Genomic DNA, 26,096 nt, shown 5'->3' with positions numbered 1-26,096 from the left:
CTTCCGCACCTGTTTAGAGACTCTCCAAGGCCAAAGTTTTAGAAAATGGCCATAGAATGAAAGGATGTCATTTGTTTTGAGTGTTCTGGTGAGAAAAGGGAGGAGGGGGCAACTCTCGAGATCTGTCCTTCTGCAAAGGAAGCACCTGCAGTCTTAAACTGCAACCCACAAAATCTAGAATCACAAAATAATGGTGGTTCTTTTCATTCCACCCTGGCCAGGCCCCACTTCAAATCCTCCATCCAGTTTTGGTCCACACACTATAAGAAAGATGTTGAGACTCTAGAAAACGTGCAGAGAAGAGCAACCAGGATGATGAGGGGACTGGAGAATAAAACATACGATGAACGGCTGCAGGAACCGGGCCTGGCTAGTCTAGCGAAGAGAAGGACCAGGGGAGACAGGAGAGGAGCCTTCCAGTATTTGAGGGGCTGCCACAGAGAGGAGGAAGGGGGTCAAGCTATTCTCCAAAGCACCTGAAGGTCAGACAAGGAATAATAGATGGAAACCTACCAAGGAGAGATTCAACCTAGAAATGAGGAATTTTCTGACTTGGAGAACAATCCACCGATTGAACAGGAGTTTCTTTCAGAAGTTGTGGGAGCTTCATTCCTGGTGGCTTTCAAGAAGGGACTGGACTGCCATCTGTCAGAAATGGTGTAGGGTCTCTTGTTTGGGTGGGGGGGTTGGACTAGATGACCTGCAAGGTCCCTTCCATCTCTGTTATGATTCTTGACTCTTGACAAATGTATCTTTTCTTTTATGTGCACTGAGAGCATTTGCACCAAGACAAATTCCTTGTGTGTCCAATTACACTTGGCCAATAAAGAATTCTGTTCTATTCTATTCTATTCTATTCTATTCTATTCTATTCTATTCTATTCTATTTTCTATTCTATTCTCTATTTTATTCTAATTCTATTCTATTCTTTGTTCTATTCTTTATTCTATTCTATTCTCTATTTTATTCTAATTTTATTCTATTCTATTCTATTCTTTATTCTGTTCTATTCTATTCTATTCTATTCTTTATTCTATTCTATGTAATATTCCATTATTCTATTCTATTCTATTCTATTCTATTCTATTCTATTCAACATTCCATTATTCTATTCTATTCAACATTCCATTATTCTATTCTATTCTATTCTATTCTATTCTATTCTATTCTATTCTATTCTATTCTATTCTATTCTATATTCTATTCTATTAAACATTCCTCTATTCTATTCTATTGCTATTCAGCCTGAGAAAACTCTATGCGACACGACCCAATTGTGGTTCCAATTTCTGAACTGGCCAGTAGGCGGCGATAGAGGCCCAGGAAATGCCAGCCAGAAATTGCTGAAAAGTTCAGCTTTGCCCTGGCCAAGTGGATGAAAGGCTGGATTCCTTTGTTCCTTAAGTATAGCAGGAGTTTCATTCCATGCTGTTATTTCCAGGTGATGACAACATTGGTTAGGCCAGGCTTGCTCTCCACAGTCTCCTCCTATAGGTCAAGCTCGGTTCTCCGGCTCTGCAGTCGATCCCCAGGCCTAGTTGACCTTGGCTTACTCAGATAAAGGTTTGCAGTTGCGCAGAGAAGAGAAAGCTAAGCAGGAATTAGAAACCCTCCCCAGTTTATACAAGATCAGTGAGTAACACTTTCAGCTCACGTCCCTTACATCTCCCCCTTCCACACACCCCCGTTACTCATGACAGCCAGAAAGAAGCAAAGGAAAGGAGGAAGATCTTGAAGGCTGACACCTACTCTATCTACTCTACTCTATTCTGTTCTCCCACTCTCTTGAAATGAAGAGGAAGGACTTATTCTTCTTCTCTGACTAGTGCCAAGGTTCTAACTGACAAACCCGACCAAAAGCCAGCACCACTGAGACGATCCCATCTTTTAATGCAAAACTTTAATATTATATTGGCAAAGGTGAGGGCAAAAATCAGATCTGACTATTTCCCATGCAAGCAATCCCACATAGTTAAACTTCAAGTTGAACATGTTAGCCCAAGATGAATGGTTACAGGACGTGAAAAAGATAAAACAGAATTATTTTGAACATGCGATTAAGCCGGGAAGGTGGCTATCCTATAGACTTAAGAAAGAAAAAGAAAAAAGAGCAATCCAACAATTGAAGGATGCCGATGGTACACTACAACATCAAACTGAAAAGAAAAAGCGTATTGCTAAAAGTTTTTTTGAGGAACTATATAGTAGGGAAGAGGGAAATATCCAAGATTACTTAGAAGGAAAAGGGCTACCTGTGATCCTGGAAGAGGATAAAGAAGAGATAAACAGGGAAATAACATTAAGAGAACTGCAAGAGGCAATCCTGAAACAGAAAAAAACAATAAGACACCAGGGCCGGATGGTCTCCCTGGGGAACTGTATAAAACGCTCCAAGGAAAATTAGAAATTCAATTAGAGCTCTATAATTAGGTATTGACAACACCTAAGTCATGGGGAGAAACATATACAACATTAATCCCAAAAGAAGATTCGGACCATCAATTAATTCAAAATTACAGGCCCATATCCCTTTTAAATGTTAATTATAAAATATTTGGTTTCTGCATGGAAAAGCATCAATTAGATAAAATTCTACAAGAAATGGAAAAGAAAATGATTTCAAGAATATATAACTTTCTACTAGATTTTAAAATGGAAGAGGAGGTGGTCAAAGGCGAAAAATGTTGGCCATAATACAGACCTGGAAAATTGGGAGAGAATGTGGGGATCAAATTACAAACTAATTACATCCACAGCATACAAGGAAAATCAATACAAAATGTTCTATAGATGGCACCTTCCTCCCGCTAGATTGGCAAAAATGTTTAATTCAGACCCAAATTGTTGGAAATGTGGAAAAGAAAAAGGCACTTATTTTCATACCTGGTGGACATGCCAGGAAGTGAAAAAATATCGGAATACAATTAGACAATGGATGGAAGAAATCACGAATCAGAAAATTGAATTTAATCCATAAACTTTTTTATTAGGTATAATAACACAAAAATGCAATAAAACAGATAGATATATTATGTTGCGTATATTAACAGCTGCAAGGATTTCGTACGCACAACTCTGGAAGGAAAAAAGGGTTCCACCAGAAGTCATGGTTATTAAAAAAAATAATAGATTGTATAGAGATGGACAGGCTAACGATGAAAATAAAAGACAGAGAAGATTCAACTTTATTATAGAGCCTGGGATGCCTGGGATGAGTGGTTTAGAAATAAAAATAAAATAAAATGGCATTTAGGAAAAGAATGAGGGAATATGTAAATATGTAAATATACCATGGAGAAGATTGAGATGTAAGGATAAAAGATATTGAGTTATAGTAAAGAGTAAGATGTAATGGTAAAGGAATGAGTAAATACATATACTGGAAAACGTGAGGAAATGCAAAAGATGTCTTGATGTTGATAACAATGTGCAAAGTTTTGTTTTTATGTTTTTTTTAAATTTGGAAAATTAATAAGCTTCAAGTTCTCTCTCCACTCTATTAGGCCATGTCACATTGTCCAATGGAGACTTCTGGTATTGTTGTGAGAAAGTCTTGTTCAGCTCTTGTTCAACACCTGCCGAAACGTCCTTGGTTCCCATGGCTAGCATCTTGATATCTGGAGCTTCGTTCTATTACCCCCTCCGCCCCCCATAGTTTGTCGGTAAGCTGAGAAGTGAAAATAGTTGCAACAGCAAAAACGCCATTTGAAGCTTGACACTAGAACTCAGATCTTTCCTCAAGTCTCCCATCCAAGCACTAAGTAGTGTCCAATTTCATTGACTTTTGAGATAAGCTTGGAGCCAGGATTCCTGCGGTTACCCCCATTTAAATCATGAGTCTTGAGCTAAGCTTCCAAAACTTGAAAAGGATTTATTGGGAGTTAACATGTCTGGCACTGCCTGGGTGTAGCCAACTCTGAGACACATAATTCATTGTTACTTTTGACCCTGGTTTTCCCCACACCCCTCTGGGTGTATCATAATTCATATTCTCCAATGCAACGCAAGAGTCCTCAATCAGGCTCTCCAGTTAGAATTTTGTGCAGCAGAAACTTCAGTCACCTAGGTTACTATCTTTGAAAACATTTATGGAATGCACTTTCAGTTTGCAAGCTGCTGCACTGATCCCCCCTCCCTTTCTGTTGGCAACTCTAAAAAGACCATAGAAATATGTTATGACTTGACAGGTGCAAAAAAGCAGAACAACTCCCTGAATAGGCCAAAGGTCTTTCTTGATCACGGGTCATCTATTTGCATAAATCTCACTGCACCCCCCTGGAAGTTGCAGATAAAGGCTTCAATAGTCCGGCCTCTGTCGTTCCCTCCCACGGAACAGAGCAACTCCATGCTGGAATATCTTTTTATTCCACTCTCTTCTTCAGCCAATGATTCTGCTACTTGGCCCTATGAAGGAGATTTCTTTGCTCCGTTATTCCCAAGGCGCTGTCAGGCTCATCCTGACTTGGACATTTAGGAAAGAGAAACCCTCGACTCCGTTCTTTGAAGCGAAAGGCTCTTTACTAAAGTCAAGCGGTTATGGCATAACCAAAGCTGGATCTGAGTATTCCTGCATAAAGTTTGCCTTTTTTCCTCTCTCCCTTGACCAGCTACCAATTATATTTGCTTTCAATGTTTTGGGAATGACTTTGAGGTTTTGTGCCTCTTTGGTGGAGTTTCACATTCTGTTCTCAGGCTCCATATTTGATTAGCTGGTATATTCTGGTTTGACATCTCTGGTTCCTGTCACCCTGTCACCCTCCCCCTCCTCCATCCCTACTTCCCTAATTTCCTCCACCTACCCTTGCATCTTATGGCAGGAGGCCATTGTCAGCTTTGAAATTCACATAATGGGACGGGTGGTGGTGGAGGAGTTGAAAAGCTCAAGGTTATTCTGTATGTCGTACTAAGAAATTCCAGCTGCAGTTAATTGGTTCTCGTGATTTAAGAAGTGTAGGAGTGGGAGGAGAGAAGGTGGATTCTGTGTAATGACCCTGAACATATTTTCACTTTGGGAAATTGCCTTAGACCTACCAGATCTGTTCCTAAATAAATCAATTGGAGAGAATATGTCTTGGAGTGATTGATGTCATGGATACTTTCTGTTTGCCTTACAGCCATACTGTCAGCTGAAGCAAGTATGCTGGCATTTCTCTTGGAAATTGCCAATTCTCTGCAGCCCTCCTGGTTGCCCGCTCCCTTCCCACTCTGGAAAGACCACGCTGGGAATATCCACACTGAGGGATGGAGAGAAGGCTGGGAACCCCTTGGCACCGTCATTAAGGAAGGGCACGAAACACAGCTCCGCTAGTGAGGATTCCATTGAAATACAATTCTCTTTGGAAAGTTCCTCTGAGCTAATTGTCCACCTGTTAGAAAGGATGCATTTTGCAATGGATACCAAAGAGATTCAGATTAGATTCAGAGTAAGAGTTGGAAGGGATCTTGTAGGTCATCTAGTCCAACCCTCTGCCCAAGCAGAAGACCCTACGCCATTTCTGACAGATGGCAGCCCAATCTCTTCTTGAAAGACTCCAGGGATGAAGCTCCCACAACTTCCGGAGGAAACTTCCGTTCCATTGGCTAATTGTTTTTACTATCAGAAAATTCCTCCTTATTTCCAGGTTGAATCTCTCCCTGATCAGTTTCCATCCATTGTTTCTTGTCTGGCCTTCGTGTGCCTTGGAAAATAGCTTGACCCCTTCCTCCTCCTCTCTGTGGCAGCCCCTCAAATCTTGGAAGATGCTATCCTGTCTCCCGTGGCCCTTCTCTTCCCCAGACTAGCCAGGCCCAGTTCCTGCAGCCGTTCATCGTATGTTTGAGCCTCCAGTCCCCTAATCCTCCTGGTTGCTCTTCTCTGCCCTCTTTCTAGAGTCTCAACCTCTTTTTTATAGTGTGTGGACCAAATCTGGATGCAGGACTCTAGGTGTGGCCTTACAGAAGGTTTTATAGAGTGGTACTTCCCTTGATCTTGATTGTATCCCTCTGTTAAAGCAATTTAGGATCGCATTGGCTTTTTTGGCTGCCACTGCACACTGCTGGCTCATATTTAGGTAGTTGTCCACTGAGACTCCAAAGCCCCTTTCACCATTCCTTCTTTCCAGTGTTTCCTTTCAGCCCTGCCCTGGGAACAGAAGATCTGACCTCGGATCTGGAGCGTAAGCCAAGTGTTTCAGAGGCAGCGTTGTCTCTCCTGATTCAGAGAGGGCAGCCTCAACTTGGACCCAGAACATTGCATCACAGCAGTAAAGAAATCTTGCCCTCCTCAGGTAAGGGCACAAATACTCTAGTTTGTTTCCTCCCCCTGTTTCCACCCCTCCTCCCCAAGGGCGCAAGAAATATTTCAGAATTCTTTCCACACATCAGCAGCTGCAAGTAGGTTAAAGGGTTGAGGAACGGAAGGGGAGAAGGCCTCTCACTTCTTCTTTTGAAGGAAAGTCAATGGGTCAGAACACCGTTTTACCAAACGCTCCGGGTTTGCAATCTATGTCTCAACCTCTTTGAGTGACATTTGCGTGGGTGGCAGGTCTGGTCTTTGTGTCCACAGGAATCCCTCTCCTTGCCCCAAAGCTTCTTCCTCCAGGGAGGACATGTGCAACAAGCAAGCTGGCTAGGCAGGTCCATCCAGCAGGCTCAAAATCCCACCTTGAGACATTTAAAGTTGCCCAAAAAAAGCCAAGTGAAGGAACAGAGGCCTCCTTGTGTAGGAAAGAACACGCCTGAAAAACCACAGTAAGATTTTTGACATTAGCAACACTCGTACCAGTTATATCTTGGTTTCCAAATCCTGCTGCGGGATCTGGGCCAAACAGATGAGGAGGGAGGCATACTAGGAGGTAGAAGTTGAGTTCCCGTGTTGCCGGCAGCAGAGTCGGGGCGGAGTGCCTGACCCCGTGTGAATTCTGAGAGGGCAGCCTGAACTTGGACCCAGAATGTTGCATCAAAGCAGTGAAGAAATCTTGCCCTCCTTAGGTAAGGGCACAAATACTCTAGCTCAGGGGTCACCAACATTTTGGACCTCAGGGATCCCCAAACTCATACTTTTAAATCCCACGGATCAGAGACCCTGGGAAAATCCCTAAAAAATTCTGCAGGAAAATCACCCCACCCCGTTTTCCTACTGATCGATCGTTCTTTATTTGGGATTGCAGGATACCGTCTCCAGCTCCGTTCCCAGGGGGGGAGAGAGGGAGGGAGAGACTTTTGGCTTCATGCAAGGAAAACAGTATCTGTCATTTCTTCAGTGGAAGAAGAAAAGGGGGGAAGCTGATAAAGAAATCCTTTCTTGATGTAACCTGAATATATTTAATCTTATATCAAATTTGTATAACCCACACATGATATAATGGAGGGAGAAAAGCCAGATGGCCAGAACTTATCATCTCTGAGTGGCACAGCCAGGAGATGAGAAGATCATAAAAATTCCACAGTGAGATGTATCCTGGGAATCTCTGGAAAAATCCGTTCTAAAAAGGGGGCAGGGGGAAATTAGGTATGTCCTAGGAAACTGAGAGAAAGATCGTTCCTACAGAAGGGTTGGGAGGGGAATTAACATACTGGCTTTTGTTTCTCTAAATACACATCGAGATAAGGGGAGGGGTATTAAAATGCGAATCATATTCCAAATTTTTTGTCTCAAACATCTGTGGCCAGATTCTCTAGTGGCTTTTCCAGGAGAGCCAAAGGCTGAGGAAGGAGGAACCTCTTGGCTCTTTTCTGGATGGTTTTCAAGGATCTTGAAATGTGGGTGGCAAGTGGACCTTTTCACAGCACATGACCGAAACTTCCTTGTTGCTTGTTGCCTCAGTCACGTTGTTCGTATTTCTACAAAATCAGGAAAGTCACCCCGTGGCTATTTAGCTGGTTCACACCCACCCCCAGATTTGACGTCCGGCATAATTTTGGCCATTGGACGACTTGTCCTTTGACTCTGGATTGGAAATCCGGCTCTGCTTACAACCGACCTTGGAAGAGAGGTTCACTTGAAGACACCTCATAATAACCTAATAAATAATAGTAACCCCATGTTTTCCCTTGCTTTCAAGTGGTTGGGGTGCCTCCCTCTACAATGAAGAATTGCCCGTGTGTTTAACTAGCAGGGGTGTGCTTTGATCAACAAAGGAGCAGTTTGTGGTGTTGTGAGGTTGCCCTGGAGTCCCCACTTAAAAGGGAAAGAGACAAAAGCCGGCTGCCCAAATAAAAGCAGAGAGTCCAGGACAGGTTGAAGTCCGAGTCCAGCGGGCACCATGAGGAGAGCCGGAGAACAAGCGGGTCTCCTTTTGTTCTGCCTGATGGTCGTAATCCAACGAGGGGCGCAGGATTCCTCCTGCCCAGGTGAGCAGCAGGCAGGTTGGCTCTATGGAACGAGAGGGGCAGCGTCCTTCTGCCAGCCTCCAGAGATGGGAAATGTAGCTCAGGTCCGAAAGAAACGCCCACTTTTCCTCTCTAAACGTTTTCCTTCCTTTGCAGAATTTAAGGCCCTGGGCCTGAATAGCAACGAGACAATAGCCATCGTGCGGGGGAGTCCGGGCCTGCCAGGGGCACGAGGGCCACAGGGCCCTCCTGGCATTCCAGGGGCCAAAGGTGGGTCTGTGGACAGAGGGGGACGTGGGCTCCGGAAACTGACCCCCTCCTGAAAGAAACAACCTGTCTCGTCACAAGGCAGAAGGGAAGTGCCACGAAACGGCAAAGGTGGCAAAAAGTGGCAACGCTTCTTCCGGGCACTCAGCCCGTTGAAACTCCCCTTCCCAAAGGGGGCATTCCTTGGGTTAAGCCACCTGCTCTGGTGTAAGCCTGCACGAAACACAGAGGGGGCCGGCAGCTGCCCAACCAGCCACCTTTCCTTTCCAGGTGAAAGGGGCTCGCAGGGAATCCCCGGGAAAGTTGGAGCCCCTGGGCCAAAAGGTAAGAGGGGGGTTTCGGATTCCGGGGTCGCGCAGGTGTGTTTGGGCAGCTGTTGGAGAGAGAGGGGGGGGCAAATTGGGCAAGGAACCCAAAGAAGAGACCCTAAAAGCGGGGTGGTTGGTTTGCTTGAGTGTAGAGATCACACACACACAGAGCGTCCCAGAACCTCACCTGTCTGAGAACCTGGCACCCATTTCCTCACAGCAAATACTGCTACTTCTGGGCTTCTGGGGTTCAGCTGCTTGGCGCCCCCTTCTTGAACCCCAGTGATGCTGCCAGACCCTCCTAAAGAGGAGGAATTCTGCCCTTCCCTTTCTCTTTTGCATTCCAGGCAAGAAAGGCGACCCAGGAGAAATGGGTAAGGACTGCAGGCCCTCCCCCTCAAGGGGAGCTGCCTTGGATCGGGGCCCTCAGCCAGCCACTCGATTCTCTGAAGCAGAACGGGCTTCCTGGCCTAACTGTACAGCTCTGCCCCCCCCTCACCCCCCAATGAGCTCAGGAGGGTATGAGGTTAAGCCAAAAAGGACTCCTGGCAGGTGGGCAGCCTCCGTCCCGCACCTGCTGCAAGTCAGCGCTGTGGAATCTCTCCCTCCAGGGCTTTTCCTGCCACATGGAGGGCGGGGTGGCTGGGAGGTGGGGGGCAGAAATGGGCTTTTATGCACCCTTCCTTCTTTTTTGCAGATGAGAAGAGGCTGGAGGTGCTCCGGTGCAAGCAAGGTGAGTGAGTGTGAGCGTGTGTGTGCATGTGTGCGTGCGTGTGTCTTTACTAGCCATTCTTTCTTAGGAAACAACAACTGGCTGAGAGTCTACGGACTACCTTCTATCGGAGTTCAATTGAGAGTAGATTATCCTACTGTCTCTGTGTATGGTTCTCGAGCTGCACAGTGGCAGAGAAAAAGGCAATTCAGAGGGTGATTAAGATGGCCCAAAACATCATTGGCTGCTCACTCCCCTCTTTGGAAGAACGGTATAGGAATAGATGTAAGAGGAAGATATTTAATATATTGAATGACTCCTCTCATCCGGGACATCAGCTCTTTGAACTATTACCATCGAGAAGGAGATTCAGGGTATTAAGAACAAGGACGACTAGATTTAAGAACAGTTTTTATCCAAGTGCAGTTTTGAGTTTGAATGCAGGGTCATAAGATTTTTGTGGAATTTAATGGCTGAGAGTAATGGGGTATTTACATTTTTAAATTGTATAGAGATTATTGTATGGTCTGTTGTGTTTAATTTATTAATTAATTGTGTTTTTATTTTTCTTTCAATGGTGTTGTCCAGTTTTACTTGTGGAAGAGCACCTCATTTCGTTGCACCCGCTTGCGAGTGTAATGACAAATAAATTCTTATGTCTTATGTCTTTCTTAGCTCCCCTCCCACAATTCCCCAAGAGAGTTCGGCCAATGCTGTGGCCAGACAGTTCCGGCTGTCTGCAGGATTCTGCCTTCGCTTCAAGAGGAAAAAGGCAGAAAAAAAGGGGTTGTCCTAAAACAGGTCCCATCTTGAAAAGAAACATGGCTCCTCCAAAAATATTTTGGGGGCAGGGGGGACTCCAGCCCACCCAATCCGATATTGAGAGCATCCCCCATCCCCAACCTACAACGCCTGGCTGCAATGACTCGGCCTCCGGGGTGGGTGGGATGCAGATATTGAAACTACCAGTTCTGCGGGCGTGGCAAAATAGGCGTGGCCAGGGGGTCATGTGACTGGGTGGGTGTGGTGGGTTTTCTTCTTTTTTTGCCTACTGTGCCTCAGGGATGCCTCCTGGGCTAAGCGGTCCAACGGCAAGGGAGGGGGAAATGCGCTTTGCCACTCGATTTAGATGAGCTGGAAAGCCAGAAATCTGACGGTTTCCTGCTTTCTAGCTGATCTGAGTTGTGCAGCACAGCTGATCTTTGGAAAACAGCTGATTGGTGGTGGGAAAAAGCAAAAGGAGATACCCTGATTTTTGAAGCCAAACCGGTTTGCTCCCAGCTGATCTTCGGAGCTACTGGTTCACCCAAACCAGACCGAACTGGTAGAATCTCACCCCTCCTCAGCCTGCTTGACCAACCAAAAGACGAAGAGGGGTACAGGGTGTTTTGGTGAAGACCCTGGCACAGAGAGCTCCAACCTCTCCTGCCTTCTTTCTGCCCAGGTGCCCGAAACTGCAAAGAGCTCTTGAAAAGGGGGATGGTCCTGAGTGGCTGGTACACCATCTACCCCCAGGACTGTAAGCCCCTGGAGGTGCTGTGCGACATGGACACCGACGGAGGCGGGTGGATTGTAAGTCCGGCGGAGGGCGGCTCTTCCCAGGCCTGGCCAAGGGGTGCTGCCCTTTTTTTTAAAAAAAATTATTTATACATTTTTTTTCTTTTTTAAAATACATAAGTGCTTAATAAATAATGTTTTGTCTGGATCAATATGCTTGTACAAAGTGTTAGTAAACTAGTAGTAAAAGTAATAGTTATATAACATCCATACTTAGAATATCACAATTTACTAATTATAGTAAACTTTATGACTTGATTAATTTATATATTTCAGTAGACTTTCATCCTCTAATTTCTACCTCTTTTATTCAAACATTGATAGGACATATCCCATGTTAAAAAAATACTTCGTTTCTTCCTTATCTTTTATTATTAAGGTCAATCTATCCATCTTCGCACAGTCTAATATTTTTCTAATTGTACTTTCATCCTCATTTTTCTAATATTGTGCAAATACAATTCTTACTATTGTCAACACATGTAATATTACATATACAACCCCTGGCCTTTATCATTATTTTTCTGGCAATATACCTTACAATAATATTTCTGGTTTTAAATTAATATGTTGCTTTATCATTTTCTCTAACCATGCGTGTATTTTCATCCAGATTTTTAATTTTTTGCTTTTGGACAAGTCTACTACATATGAAAGTCGGAACCCAGTATCCGATTACATTTCCAACATATCACGGACATATTCTTAAACATCTTTGCTAGTCTTGCTGGTGGTAAATGCCACCTATCAAACATTTTATACAAATTTTCCTTATAAAAGGTTGCTGCTGTCAATTTACAACCCTAACCCTAACCCTATCCCATTTTTGGGGGCCATTTAGCTAATTTTATGTTATACCCCAAGTTTTTTGCCCATGCTATCATTGTTTTTTTCATCTGTCCATCCTCCATTTTAGCACTTAACCAAGGACCATATATTTTCTCTATTAATTTTTCAACCGTCCTTAAAAATATCTGATCCAGGGCAGTTGGCTCTTTATAGAACCCACGTGTTTTTGCATCCTTCACATATCTTGATTGTATTTGCAAGTATGGCCCCCATGCTAAATTTACAGCTCTTGTGATGGCCGTGCCTTGGAAGGAGCTTCCCTGGGGAACGGGGTTATGCTAGTGGTGACATTCTACTGGTTCAGCCCGGTTCGCGTGAACCGGTAGTAAAAAACATTATTGTTTGTCCAAACTGGTTGTTAAAAAAAACAGCTACCGGTTCAGCTGAACCAGTTTTTTCACCCTCCAACAATCAGCTGTTCCGATGATCCGCTGTGCTGGGATCCCCCTCGCTGTCTTACTGCTTGACCAGGAGACAGAAAAAGGAACCCCCGAGAGGGGAGGTTTGCTGCAAAAAAAAGAAGCCATACCTACCCCGCCCTAGTCCCACCCACAGAACAGATAGTAAAAATATTTGCATCCCGTCCCTGGGTGATGCCCCACAGCAGACACACCCAGGATTGCAACTTTGCTGTTTGCCAGGAACGGAATGAACCAGAAGTCAAGTCTCTACCAGGATGGGGCCTGGAAGGACTCTGGGAGGGTGACGAGCACTTCTGGGTGGAGGAGGCCAGCCCTGAGACCCCTAAAATTTGGGAAGGGGAGGGGCACGGGGAGAAAAATACTTGGATTTCTAGACCTGCCCAGAGAGGAAGTTAAGGGTCCCTATTCTGCCCCTCAGGTCTTCCAAAGGCGGTCGGACGGCTCGGTGGACTTTTTCCGAGACTGGGCTGCCTACAAGAGAGGATTTGGAAACCAGCTGACCGAATTCTGGTTGGGCAACGACAACCTTCACCGCTTGACCTCTCTGGGTGAGGGGCTTCACCTTGCAGCCCTGAACCCTCCTGCTGCCAGGGGAGAGAGGGGCGCAGGGCCCTGGCTGGGAAGAGCCTCCAGTGGACCCTCAGCCCCCTCTGTGGATGGAGGAGGCACCAGAGAAACAGGCCACGGGGCTGTGAGTTTGGTGGTGCCAAAACGGAGGCAAACGGCTCTTTTCTTCCTCCTAGGAAAGAACGAATTGCGTGTCGACTTGATGGATTTCAACCATACGGAATCCTTCGCCAAATATGCGTCCTTCCAGGTGGCGGCAGAATCCGACTGGTATCGGCTAACTCTGGGCGCTTTCAAGGGGGGCCCTGCAGGTGAGTCCAGGGGGACTCAGCATCCTTCTCCATGAGCCTCTTGGAATTGGGCAGTGCCCGTCAGGCCAATGAATGCCTCCCTGGAGATGCTCTGGGCTGGCCTTCCAGGCACTCATCCCCCTCCCCCCCCGTTTTCTGCCTCCCAGGTGACTCGCTCTCCCAGCACAATCACATGCCCTTCTCCACCCGAGACAAGCGGCAGGACCCTAAGAAGTTCAACTGCGCTGAGAGGTACAAGGGGGCCTGGTGGTACAAGAGCTGCCACTACTCCAACCTCAACGGGAGATATTGGCTGGGAGAACACCAGTCTCTTGGGGACGGAATCAACTGGAACAGTGGCAAAGGCATATACTACTCCTACAAGCGCTCCGAAATGAAAATCCGGCCTGTGGCTTAGGCGGCTCCTTCAGCTGATGGGCCTTTCCTTCTGAGGGGTGCCAAAGGGCATCCAGTCCACCCCCCTCTGCTTTCGATATGTTACCTTGATATTTTACAAAATTCACAGGGTTCAATGATTTTGCAGAATTGGCGGGGGGGGAGGGGCTTTTCCCATTTGCTCCCCCTCAGCTCTACTGGAGTAGGGCAGCCAATGAATGTTAAATAAATAAATAAACAGAAATATGATCTTCAACCAAGCCGAGGACGTCCAAGTTTGCTTTATTCCTATAAGAATTTATACTAGCGTTTTCCCCTATTTGATTTAAGGGCTGCGGTGGCGCAGTGGTTAGAGTGCGGCACTGCAGGCTATGTCTGCTGACTGCCGGCAATTTGGCAGTTGAAATCTCACCCGCTCAAGGTTGACTCAGCCTCCCGTCCTTCCGAGGTTTGTAAAATGAGGACCCAGATTGTTGGGGGCAAGAGGCTGACTCTGTAAACTGCTTAGAGAGAGCTGTAAAGCCCTGTAAATCGGTATATAAGTCTGAGTGCCAAACTCTGAGTAGAAATCCTGGGAAAGGTGTCAGAATAATCCCGAGAAGGGACTTCGGGGTGAACCCTATACCATTTCAGAGAAAAGGCTGTCCAGTCTTTTCTTAAAAACCTCCAGTGATGGAGCACTCAGAACTTCTGGAGACAAGGAGTTCCACTGGTTAATTGTTCTCACGGTTAGGAAGTTTCTCCTTAGTCTTAGGTTGCTTCTCTCTTTGCTCAGTTTCCATCCATGGCTTCTTGTTTGCCTTCTGGTGCTTTGGAAAATACATCCCCCCCTTTCTTTGTGGCAGCCCCTACAAAGCCTGTTGCCTGCCACCCTCTTGGGCAAAGCACATGAGCCATTTCCCCCTTTCAGTGGTCCATGAAAGGACATCTACTGTTTAGTATGCAGATAATAAAGTCAAAAAAGGTGAACAACATTTTTACAGAACTATAGATATGTTGAGGCAGGGAGGGGAGGGGCCAGGTGAGGCACCCCTTCATGTGAGTGACATTGAGTTGGCCACGCCCACCAAGTCACACCCACCCAGTCACATGACCACCAAGCCACGCCCACCCAGCCACACGCCCACTAAACCGCACCCACAATCATATGACAAGCCACGCCCACCAAATAAGCCACGCCCACAGAACCGATAGTTTTTTAAAAAAATTGAATTCCACCCCTGTAACTATGTTTTATTATCTTGTAAAAAAAAATATAAGTAAGTAAATAAAATAAATTGAATCACACCGAGAAGCAACCGACGGAGCTTGCAAAGCACGGCTGGGAAGCCCCGTGAAGCGGTCTGTAAGTCTTAAAAAGGGCTTTACGGGGCTTCCCAGCCCGGGAGCCCACAAGCGGAGGTTGGTCTAGATGACCTCCAAGGTCCCTTCCAATTCTGTTAACCTGGGAAGAAAAGGAACCGCGCGAACGGTCGGGGCTGCGCAGCGGCGGGCGGGCGTTCCGAGCCGGGCCGGGCGGAGCGGAGCCGCCCCTGGGCGGAGGGCCCGGAGGGCGTGTGCGGGAGGCGCGGCCGGCCCTTAAGAGCTGGCGAGCTCCGGCGAGGCGCAGCCAGGCGCTTCCCGACTTTCTCTCTCTCTCTCTCGCCGAGCGTCGGAGTTCCGGGGCGGCGGCGGCGGCGGCGGCTTTTGGGCTCGGGATGGGGGCCGCCGCGGTGGCGCTGCTGCTGCTGCTGGCGCTGCTGCTGCTGGGGCTGCTGGCGCTGCGCCCGCGGCTCCGCTTCCGCGCCAAGGTCGTCAGCTACATCGTGCTCTGCGTGGTCGCCTCGGCCCTCACCAGCGTCGCCTGCCTCCTCTGGAACGGCGGCCGCACCGTCCGCAACATGACGTGAGTCCCGGGCGGCCCCCCCCGCCCCCGCCCCCGCCCACGTGGGTGCCGCCATTGCCCCGGGCCGCGCTCCGGCCTCTGCCGGACTCCGAAGCCCTGGCTGGGCTCGCTCTCTTTTCCCGCTTGCTCTGCTGGGTTGGGATCGCCTGGTGGTCTCCCGTCCGGGGACTCTTACGTGTCCCGTTTCCCCCCTTCTTTCACTGCTGTCGGGATCCCAAAGCCCTGGCGCTCTCTCTCTCTCTCTCTCTCAGAAGGGCGGTGCTTTTCCAGCTGCCCTTTCACAAAGGGGTTACCCTTCAGTTTGCTCTGCTGGCTGGGATCGCCTGGTGGTCTCCTGTCCCGGACTCTTACGTGTCCCGTTTCCTCCCCTCTTCACTGCTGTCGGGATCCCAAGGCCCTGGCGCTCTCCTCTCTCTCTTCCAGAAGGGCGGTGCTTTTCCACGCTGCCCTTTCGGAAGGGCTCCTGTTGTTGCTCTGCTGGCTGGGATCGCCTGGTGGTCTCCTGTCCGGACTCTTACGTGTGCCGTCCCCACACTTCACTGCTGTCTCTCCCCTCTTTCTCTCTCTCCCTCTCCCTCTCCAGAAGGGCGGTGCTTTTCCACGCTGCCCTTTCGCGAAGGGGCTCCCATTCAGTTTGCTCTGCTGCTGGGGATTGCCTGGTGGTCTCCTGTCCCAGGACTCTTACGTGTGCCGTCCCCCCTTTCACTGCTGTCGGGATCCCAAAGCCCCCCTCTCTCTCTCCAGAACGGCGGTGCTTTTCTACGCTGCCCTTTCGCAAAGGGCTCCCATTCAGTTTGCTCTGCTGGCTGGGATCTCCTGGTGGTCTCCCATCCCAGGACTCTTCCTTATCTCCCCCCATCTTCCCCTTGCTTTGCTGCTGCTGGGACCCCCGAAGCCCTGGCCTGGTTAACTCTCTTCCACGAAGGGGCTCTTGTTCAGTTTGCTCCGCTGGCTGGGGATCGCCTGGTGGTCTCCCATCCCGGGACTCTTACCCCGCTCCCCCTTTGCTTCGCTGCTTGTAACAAGCCAAGTAAGAAAGACGCAGGCCTCCCCTCCCACCCCATCGGCCCTCCCTGCTTGCCGAGCCTCTTCTGGGCTGCTAATAGTAGTATCTGATGAGTAGCCAGTGGCAGGGATTGTTCCCAGGTCTTCCCTAAGATACGAGGCCCACCCCTGGAGGCCACCAATCCCAAGGATCCCCCTCCCCAAAAAGGGGGAGGAGAAGCAGAATCAAGTTTACACACCTGGGTTCTGTGAAGCAGGAAGTTAACCTGGCTTGCTTCTCCAAAACCCTGAAGCCGTAAAGGCAGCGTTGAGCCCACAAACGGAAGGAATTGGTCAGAGCAGGCAGGCCCCCCAATGTAAACTGCAGGGTAGGACTTGAACTCAGTGTTTTTTCAACCCTGGTAACTTTAAAAAGTCCTCGCAATTCCCAGAGTTGAACTCTATGTAGACAGTTTAGAGTTATCAAGGTTGTATCTCAATGTATCAACCCTTTCAAAACAGTTCCTAACAAATTATTCCTAACAGTTTGAAAACAATGCTTCCTATGCAGCTGATTGTGAAACATTGTAGAAGGCTTTTCTGGCTAAGCAGTCAGCAACCCTCTACTCCAGCCAGGAGGTGCTGGACTATATACTCCATAGTTCCCAGCCAACATGGCTCATGGCCATTCAGTGAACTGTAGCTGCCAAGTTAGAGAAGGCAGACGTAGCGGAACCTCTTCCAAAAGCCTATAGAATGAATTCTTAGTGAGAGCCCCTGAGATGCAGTGGTGAAGGGGTTAACTGGCTTTGGGGAGATCCTGGTTCAAGGCCTTCCCTTGGATTCCTGCCCCCACATCAAAATTATTTAAAAGAGCCAGGCACTATGTATGTTGGCTTGAACTCATTGGTAAAAGGTGGCCTATGAATCTATATGTATAAAAGAGAAATACCACTTGTGCCTCATCACAAAATTTCCAGAACTATAAAGCCTATAAACTTGAAATTTGGCCCATATGTTCCTCTTGGCTTCTAGGTGCTCACTAAGAAAGGATTTATCAAAATGACCATCAGAGCATTAATATTTCCTGTATTCTTATTACTATTCTTCTCCTCCTCCTCCTCCTCCTCCTCCTCCTCCTCCTCCTCCTCCTCTCCTCCTCCTCCTCCTCCTCCTCCTCCTCCTTCTTCTCCTCCTCCTCCTCCTCCCCCCCTCCCTCCTCCTCCTCCTCCTCCCCTCCTCCTCCTCCTCCTCCTCCTCCTCTTCTTCTCTCTTCTTCTTCTTCTTCTTCTTCTTCTTCTTCTTCTTCTTCTTCTTCTCTTCTTCTTCTTCTTCCTCCTCCTCCTCCTCCTCCTCCTCCTCCTCCTCCTCCTCCTCCTCCTCCTCCTCCTATTATTATTATTATTATTATTATTATTCACAAAAATGACAGTGTACACAGCAAATGAGATAACTATGCTGGGTTTAGTATCACAAATCACTAGTCGAACCCTTCCCAAGCGTTTAGGACTGTGTGATGTATCGGCGGAGTATGCAAGCAGATCCCAGTAAGGTGGCCTTCTGCGGCTGACCAGTAGTGATCTGGTCAGCACCAATTGTTTTTAAGTGCTTGCCTAGGTCTTTAGGCACAGCAGCATCCAGTGTGCTGGAACCAGTACCACTGGAACCACCTGCACTGGTTGATACCAGAGTCTCTGCAGTTCGATTCTCACGTCCTGATATCTGGTGCCTTTTTCAATTTGTTTCTCGTTGATTCTACTGTCACCAGGTATGGCAATGTCGACGATCCACACTATTTTCTTCGCCACAATCGTGATATCCGGGGTATTGTGTTCCAAAACTTTGTCAGTCTGTATTCGGAAGTCCCACAGTAGTTTTGCATGCTCATTTTCGACCACTTTTTCAGGCTTATGATCCCACCAGTTCTTTGCTACAAGCAGATGGTAGTCGTGACACAAGTTCCAGTGGACCATCTGAGCAACTGTGTTGTGATGTTGTTTGTAGTCAGTTGTTTGTAGTTGTTTGTAGTTGTTGTTGTTATTATTATTTAATCTTTAGTAAGATTCACATCCTTTGGGGCTGGTTGGTAGTTCAACAGCTCGAGTCCTAACCAAGGATCTAGGAACTGTTTAGGTAGCATTGGAGGATATAAGCTATTCCAAGTAGGGTGGTTTTTTGTAGAATCAGGGTATTCAAGTTTGATAAATTCAGAATTTCCAAATAGCGAGGCAATCCTTTAGGTATTGCTCCAACGGCTCCAATTACAATTAAGATAACACGATTTCTTTTTCCAAAGTTGTTGTTATAAAGTTGTTGTTGTTGTTGTTATTATTATTATTATTATTATTATTATTATTATTATTATTATTAACAACAACATGCTCTGATGCTAAGGAGTTCTACTCCCCCTCCCCACCTAAAAAGAAAACTCTTCTAAATGCAAAACACAAGCAGAGGAGTTTCAGTTTCATAGCACCAAGCAGTTTTAGTACAGAACAGTTGAGCTAAGCCACCCCCAGGCTCCTTGCTGTCTCCTCCTTGCTCGCACAGAAAATACTGTTTCAGTTTCCAAACAGCCCTCAACTTTCTTGCACACTGACAGGACGCTAATCCCCAATGGATGCTGGTAGGCAGAGGCACAATTCCCCCCCCCCTTATTTTCCTCCCCCAAAACTAAGCCGGATCACATAGTTTCGTAGCGAAGCACAGGTATAGAGCTAGTATGGCAATAAATCCGAACAAAAGAGAGAGGTTCAGAATTGACATTAGGAGAACTACTTTTGGATTATTGTAACTTGGGCACTGTTGAGGGGCACTGCCTTGAGGCCCAACTGTGGCCCTAGCCCCAAATTTTAAAAAAAAGAATATGATTTGAAACCAACAAAAGGAGCTTAATGTGCATTTTTTAATGTCCAAACACAGGGGGAAATGTTTATAGGAGCTCACACCTGACTCCATCCCTGCTTGCTATAAACCCCACCCTTGTCTCTCCCAAGGCCAGTCTGGGTTCTCGGTTTCTCCGCTTAAGATGAGCAGGACTGGATTCCTGCCGGTTAGGAGGATGGATCAGGAATCCAATCCGTCGCATTTTGCCCTGGAAGTTGCAAAGCCTTTTCTCACCTTTCCCAAGTTCTGAGTAAATCCCTTTTAATTGCTTTGTCTCTGAAACCTGTGATGGCTTTTTTTCTGCTTGAGATGTCGAGACTTGGCTTTGATGTTTGCACAAGATGGCCAACTTAATTGTGGGAAAGTGCGTCATGGTTTTAATTAAACTGGAGCCTTGGGAATGTCTACCAAGGCGTTGGATGGAAGAATTTTCTAGAATAGAATACGGAATACCTAATAACAGAGTTGGAACAGAACTTCTGGGTTAGGGCTGTCAAACTCCGGGCCTATGGGTTGGATGCATCACGCCTGGTACCACCCAAGCCCTGTTTAACAAAGAGGGGAAATGTCCCAATAGGTCAAGTGACATTGTAACGACGTGAGTTTGACACCCCTGTTATAGGTCATCTTCAATCCTCAACACTTCCACCCAAGCAGGAGACCCTACACCATTTCTGACAGAGTCCAGTCTCTTCTTGAAAGCTTCCAGGGATGAAGCTCCCACAACTTCTGAAGGCAGCTTCTGTTCCACTGGTTGATTGTCCTCACTGTCAGAAAGTGTCTCCTTATTTCCAGGTTGAATGTCTCCTTGGTCAGGTTCCATCCATTATTCCTTGTCTGGCCTTCAGCTGCTTTGGAAAACAGCTTGACCCCTTCCTCCTCCTCTCTGTGGCAGCCCCTCAAATATTGGAAGATGCTCTCCTGTCTCCCCTGGTCCTCTAGGCCCAGTTCCTGCAACTGTTCATCGTATGTTTTTTGGCCTCACAAGCCTCCAGGAGGGCGAACAAGACCTCAAATGGGTCAAAAATCAGCTGGGAAGCATGCGCAGTGCAGTTAGGGGTGTGTGTGCACATGCGCAGGGGGGCGGGGTGCATTGCATTGTGGGTGCTGACACACACGCGCTTTCGGCACACCACAACAAAAAGGTTCGCCATCGCTGTTCAAGAGTCTCAACCTCTTTTTTACAGTGTGGTGACCAAAAGTGGATACAGTATTCTAGGTGTGGCCTTACTAAGGCTTTATACAGCGGTAGTAGTATCTCCTTTGATCTTGATTGTATCCCTGTGTGAATGCAATTTAGGATTGCATTGGATTTTTTGGGTTGTTGCTACATATTGCTGACTCATATTCAAGGGATTGTCCACTAAGACTCCAAGGTCCTTCTCACAGGCACTGTTTTTGAGCCATGTTTCACCTCATCTGTAAATGTACCTTCGTTTTTTCCTGCCCAGGTGTAAATCCTTTCTTTTCTCTGCATTAAGTTTCAAATGTTGTTGGATAGGGCCCATTGTTGAGGTCTGTCAAGATCTTTTTAGATCCTGTGCTTGTCTTCTGGGCTGTTGGCTATTCCTGCCAGCTTAGTGTCATCTGCAAATTTGTTGAGTTCCTCTTCTATTCCCTCATCTAAGTAATTTATGAAGATATTAAAGAGTACTGGACTTAAGACAGAACCTTGTGACACCCTACTGCTTCCTTCCTCCCATGTAGATGTAATACCATTAAGGGCTACTTGTTGAGTGTGGCTTATCAGCCAGTTACAAATCCATTTGGTGGTGATGCTGTCTATCCCATATTTTTCTAGCTTACCAAGAAGTAGGATGTGGTCTACTTTGTCAAATGCCTTGCTGCAGTCTTAAGTATACTATGTCCACAGCATTTTGCTGGTTTACTAATTTAGTCACTTTGTCAAAGAATGAAATAAGGTTGGTTTGGCATGATCAGTTTTTAACAAACTACTAGTTATAATTTTATAATGTTCACAGATCTATTTTTTAGTTTAGTTTAATTTACTTTATTGTCATTGCACCTCGTACAATGAAATTAAATGCCATCTTCAGTGGATATTGTAACCATAAAAATAAAACACAAACACACATCCTTCACATTCTCATCTATTCATTTGAATTGAAAACCCGATATTGCATTAATATTGCAGTATACAGTAGAATTCAGTATAGTTAGTGCTCTGGGATAGAAGCTGTTTTTCAGCCTATTTGTCCTTTTTATTATTTTTTCCAGCATCTTCCCAGATATTGATGTTAGGCTGATTGGCCTGCAGTTTCCTGGGTCCATTCCCCTCTCTTAATTTTTTTTTTTTTTGAAGATAGGAACCACATCAGGTCTTTACCAGTCCTCTGATACTTCCCCGGTATTCCAGGATTTTTGAAAGATATGGTATAATGGTTGTGAGATAACATCTGCCAGCTCCTTCAGAACTCTGGGATGTAATTAATTCCTCAGGTTCCTGTGATTTATAATAATCAAGATCACACAAGTGTTGTTACCATTTTCTTGCTTATTTCAATTTTTATTTCTAGCCTGTCTTTTTTACAGTTGTATTTTTGGTAGGTTGGGCTATGGTTTCTTTTTTGCATGAAGACCGATGCAAAGAATGAGTTTAGCAGCTTGCTCCAGGGTTCCTCAAGGGAAAGAATTCTAAAGCTAAGGAAAAACTCCTGAATAGTGACACCTGTCCATCACCTGTGGAGGTAGACAGTTCTCCATTCCTGGAGGCTTTAAGAAAATGCTGGACTAAGGATGTTTTTCCTGAGTATTGGAGAAGCTTGAATCTGCCTTGCCACCTGATGTTACAGTTAGTCCTCATTTAGCAGCTGCTATTGGGTTTGGCTCAGTGGCTAAGATGCTGACCTTGTTGATCAGAAAGGTTGGCGGTTCGAATCCCCAGCACCGTGTCATGGAGTGAGCTCCCATTCCTTGTCCCAGCTTCTGCCAACCTAGCAGTTTGAAAGCACGTAAAAAAATGCAAGTAGAAAAATAGGGCCCCCTTTGGTGGGAAGGGAACAGCGTTCCGTGAGCCTTCTTTGGCGTTTAGTCATGCCGGCCAGATGACCACGGAGACGTCTTTGGACAGCGCTGGCTCTTCTTCGGCTTTGTGACGGAGACGAGCACCACCCCCTAGAGCTGGAAACAACTAGCACGTTTGTGCGAGGGGAACTTTTACCGTTACATTTATTGGGTTTGGCAACTCTGTAGTTAAAAGAAGTGATTATTAATTGGGAAACCTTGTAACTCCTACTCCCTTGCCCTTCGGAAGGCTCTTATCAATCCTGGGATAATTACAATAATTTTGTATTTACATTCATTAGGCGGGGACAGTTTACAGGAGAGGACACCTGCAGCCTTGAGTGTGTTCTGTAAACCACGGTTATACAGTATTTCTTCTGAAGTGCTTGCTTACTCTCTTGTAATCCCTTTCTCTGCTCTGCAATGGGGAAAAAGAAAAACGAGTCAGGCAGAGGACAACAGGTACTGAATGTAACAGTAATCATATGACTGAAAGACACTGCCAAGGTCATAAATGCAGGCATTGCTCTGAAAAAATTCCCCCACCACCACTGTTGTAATTTCAAATGATTGCTGAATGAGTAATTGGTGAGAGCTTCCTGCACGGAATAGTATAAGTGCAGAGTTCTCCAGCCATGATAATTTCTTTGACATTCCCTTCCGTGAAAGACACTTAAAAGCAGATTCTCTTTCCTCATTTTATATCCAATCTGGAAGAGAGAGCAGGGAGGGAGGGAGGGAGAGAGAGAGAGAATCCTTCTACTCATCACTTACTTTAATAAACATCCCAAATATTTGTGCCTTTTTTGGGTGAAGCTCAAGGCCATGGTGAACTCTGGGCCAAAGACCTTACTCTTAAAAAAAGCAGATGGACCAAGATGGAAAGACATGCCCCAAAGCGAAAAAAAATACTGGAAAATGATTCAAATGTGGTTAGAAGAGTTAACTAAAAAAAAAATGATTTTGTCCCAGAATTATTCCTTTTAGGAATAATTAAAAAAACTATAACAGAAAGACAAAATATAGTACATACATTAACAAGCAGCTAGAATTTCATATGCTCAGTACTGGAAGAAAAACTCCTGAAAGCTTAATAATCAAAAATTTGTTAGAGTATATGGAAATGGATAAATTGACCATGGAATTAAAAGGGAAAGCAGACACAGAATACAATGCAGTATGGGAAACATGGTTTATTTGGATTGATAATAGATATAAGGGTATAAGAATACAATGCAGTATGGGAAACATGGTTTATTTGGATTGATAATAGATAAGAGGGTATAAAAATGCAATGCAGTATGGGAAACATGGTTTATTTGGATTGATAATAGATATAAGGGTATAAGAATACAATGCAGTATGGGAAACATGGTTTATTTGGATTGATAATAGATAAGAGGGTATAAGAATACAATGCAGTATGGGAAACATGGTTTATTTGGATTGATAATAGATAAGAGGGTATGAAAGTATTGTGTATTGTAAGTTTTGATAGGACACATAAATGTATATATAATGTTACAGTGCTGTTTAGTAACTTGGTATTATGTACTGTATAAATGAAAAAAAAAATGTTACCTCTTATTTAGTCCAGGGAAAGCAACAAACTGTTTGCCACAAGGAGTCTTCAATTAAAACCTGTTAGTTGGGAAAAGTGACCAGGCTCCTCCCAATGTTTAACTACTGTAAGGCTCTTGTACTCTGGGCAAGGTGACTCTGTTTACACCCCAACTTCTTGGAAGATGGGACAAAAGTCCTTTGTGGTTTCTCGATGCCAGTCTACATCACCTCCCCCTACTTCCCCGCCTACTTGGTGGTTGGGTGTATAAAACCTTAGTAGCTATGCCGTTCCTGGAATGCCTTACAGGCGAGGCAACAAGTAGAGACAAGAAATCTTACGTCGCCGCCTTTTTTTTTCTTCTGTCTTCTAACATCAGAAAACTTGTCGTTTTATTTTATTTTTTTTAAATTTATTTTGATTTGTCAATTGCTTACAAGGTAATAGGTATAAGTATAAACGTAGTTATGAATACGTGGATACATATAAGAAAAATAAACAAAACGTTGCTTGGCTGTCTTTGGGTTGGGCATCGTGGCTTCTCCTGTGTCTTGGAATCCAATAAGAGCAGATTAACAGAGTTGGAAGGGACCTTGTAGGTCATCTAGTCCAACCCCCCCTGCCGCCGCCCAAGCAGGAGACCCTACACCATTTCTGACAGATGGGAGTCCAGTTCTCTTCTTGAAAAGCTTCCAGGAACGAAGCTCCCACAACTTCTGAAGGCAACTTCTGTTCCATGGGTGGATTGTTCTCACTGTCAGAAAATTTCTCCTTGTTTGCTTATTTCCAAGTTGAATCTCTCCTTGTTCAGTTTCCATCCATTATATGTCTGGCCTTCGGGTGCCTTGGAAAACAGCCTGGCCCCCTCCTCCTCTCTGTGGCTCAAATATTGGAAGTCTACTATCATGTCTGCCCTGGTCCTTCTCTTCACCTGACTAGCAGCCGAAGAGGGCCTGTTTTTTTTAGGAGGGACGTCCTGTCTCACCTTGAATTCTCTTCTCCAGGGTTCTGGGGACAAGTTCAACCTTTCAGCCTCTGTTTACTGACTTTCCCAGAATCTCTTGCAGTGATGATCATGTCATCCATTCAGTCGCGTCTGACTCTTGGCAATTCTATGGGCCAAGGTCTCTCTCTCTCTTCCCTGTGGGGTAAATGTGATTAAAAAAGAAATCCTGGATTTTTTTTTCCTGCCATGTTTATTTAAGAGGGAAATGGATGTTGTGAGCTTTGGAGGCATTTTTTCCCTTTCAGCTCCTGAATTTCTGAACGTCCCTGGACTTTGGAGGAAGGTGTTGTTTTCTATCAACACGTCTCACTGATTGTGATGTGAATGAGCCAACCAGAATGTGGGTCCTCTGGAAACAGGATCCATTTTTTTGATGAGGAGAATCACATGGGTTCGTGGTTCTGGTACAGCTGACAAAATGGAGTTGAGAGTTGGGGGCGTTTATACCTTCTTTTGGGCTTTGCACTTGAGCTTCCTGTTCTTGTGCAAGAACATGTATTCCACTGGTTGTCAGACTCCCATGTACAGGTCATGTAGGGGTCATAGCTGGCTCTATAGGCAAAATGCAAATTGTAGGAGTTTGTTTGAGCTAAGTTTGGTTGAAGTTTGGATTGCTCTGAGATGATGCAGCGAAGGGCTTGTGTTCTGAAAGGGTGTTGGGCAATTCCTATTGTGTCGTAATGGCTTTCGTCCTGTTTTGTTTCTTGGGTGAGGGTGTTTTCTTATGAATAGAGCTATCTAGATACCTGTCTTCTTTCAATAAGTTTATTATCTCTTAAGTGCTGACATCCGCTGTGGGCTGTTCAGAAAAATGGGGGTTGCTTTCTGCCTCTAAAAAAAACACGTTTCTTCATTTCTCCCTTTGGGAAATATAATATTCTGCCTTTTTTAATATTCCTCAAAATATTCCATTCTTCTAGGAGAGGGGTAGGTGCTGACTTTCTACACAGGTATGGACTTTACCCTGTGGTGTCTGAAAAAGTGCAGAATGATTGTCCAATATTGACTGTAGCTTATGAAATAACACTTGGCTTAAGCTACAAGCTGCCAGCGTTTTTATTTCATAATTTG

At 45.7% G+C, this 26,096-nt stretch overlaps 2 protein-coding genes across 4 annotated transcripts in view; both read left to right on the top strand.

Annotated features, from left to right (window-relative positions):
- The first annotated feature begins 6,799 nt into the window (after positions 1–6,799).
- LOC113448475 (ficolin-1-like) lies at positions 6,800–13,939 on the top strand. 3 transcript variants are annotated; one of them, XM_087914383.1, is made up of 10 exons: positions 6,800–6,970; positions 8,098–8,332; positions 8,468–8,581; positions 8,849–8,902; positions 9,234–9,260; positions 9,584–9,619; positions 11,043–11,170; positions 12,845–12,974; positions 13,170–13,304; positions 13,451–13,939. In XM_087914383.1, exons 2-10 carry the CDS (start codon positions 8,245–8,247, stop codon positions 13,699–13,701), a joined length of 963 nt encoding a protein of 320 aa, XP_087770509.1. In that variant the 5' UTR covers positions 6,800–6,970; positions 8,098–8,244; the 3' UTR covers positions 13,702–13,939. The 3 variants fall into 3 exon arrangements, with proteins under 3 accessions (XP_087770509.1, XP_087770510.1, XP_087770508.1); XM_087914384.1 differs by having other exon boundaries at positions 6,809–6,970; positions 8,095–8,332; XM_087914382.1 differs by lacking the exon at positions 6,800–6,970 and having other exon boundaries at positions 8,193–8,581.
- Positions 13,940–13,951: 12 nt separating this feature from the next.
- Positions 13,952–26,096, top strand: part of AGPAT2 (1-acylglycerol-3-phosphate O-acyltransferase 2) — a 41,915-nt gene continuing 29,770 nt past the window's right edge. Inside the window, exon 1 of the mRNA XM_026719142.2 lies at positions 13,952–15,564. Coding sequence (XP_026574927.2) covers positions 15,377–15,564 — 188 coding nt within the window. The 5' untranslated portion in view covers positions 13,952–15,376. The remainder of the gene's footprint in view (positions 15,565–26,096) is intronic.

Source organism: Pseudonaja textilis, chromosome 17, assembly GCF_049901715.1.
Source record: "Pseudonaja textilis isolate UNSWEBS1 chromosome 17, rPseTex1.2, whole genome shotgun sequence".
In the NCBI taxonomy this organism is placed as follows: domain Eukaryota; kingdom Metazoa; phylum Chordata; class Lepidosauria; order Squamata; family Elapidae; genus Pseudonaja; species Pseudonaja textilis.
The sequence above is the reverse complement of the archived record's forward strand: the minus strand, read 5'-3'. Positions and strand labels throughout refer to the sequence as shown.

Bases quoted from the DNA above. Each gene is read 5' to 3' on its own strand.
- LOC113448475 (XM_087914382.1), top strand. From the start codon at position 8,245: ATGAGGAGAGCCGGAGAACAAGCGGGTCTCCTTTTGTTCTGCCTGATG. The intron at 9,261-9,583 runs GTAAGGACTGCA...TCTTTTTTGCAG, and splicing joins AGGCGACCCAGGAGAAATGG to ATGAGAAGAGGCTGGAGGTG. The intron at 11,171-12,844 runs GTAAGTCCGGCG...TCTGCCCCTCAG, and splicing joins CCGACGGAGGCGGGTGGATT to GTCTTCCAAAGGCGGTCGGA.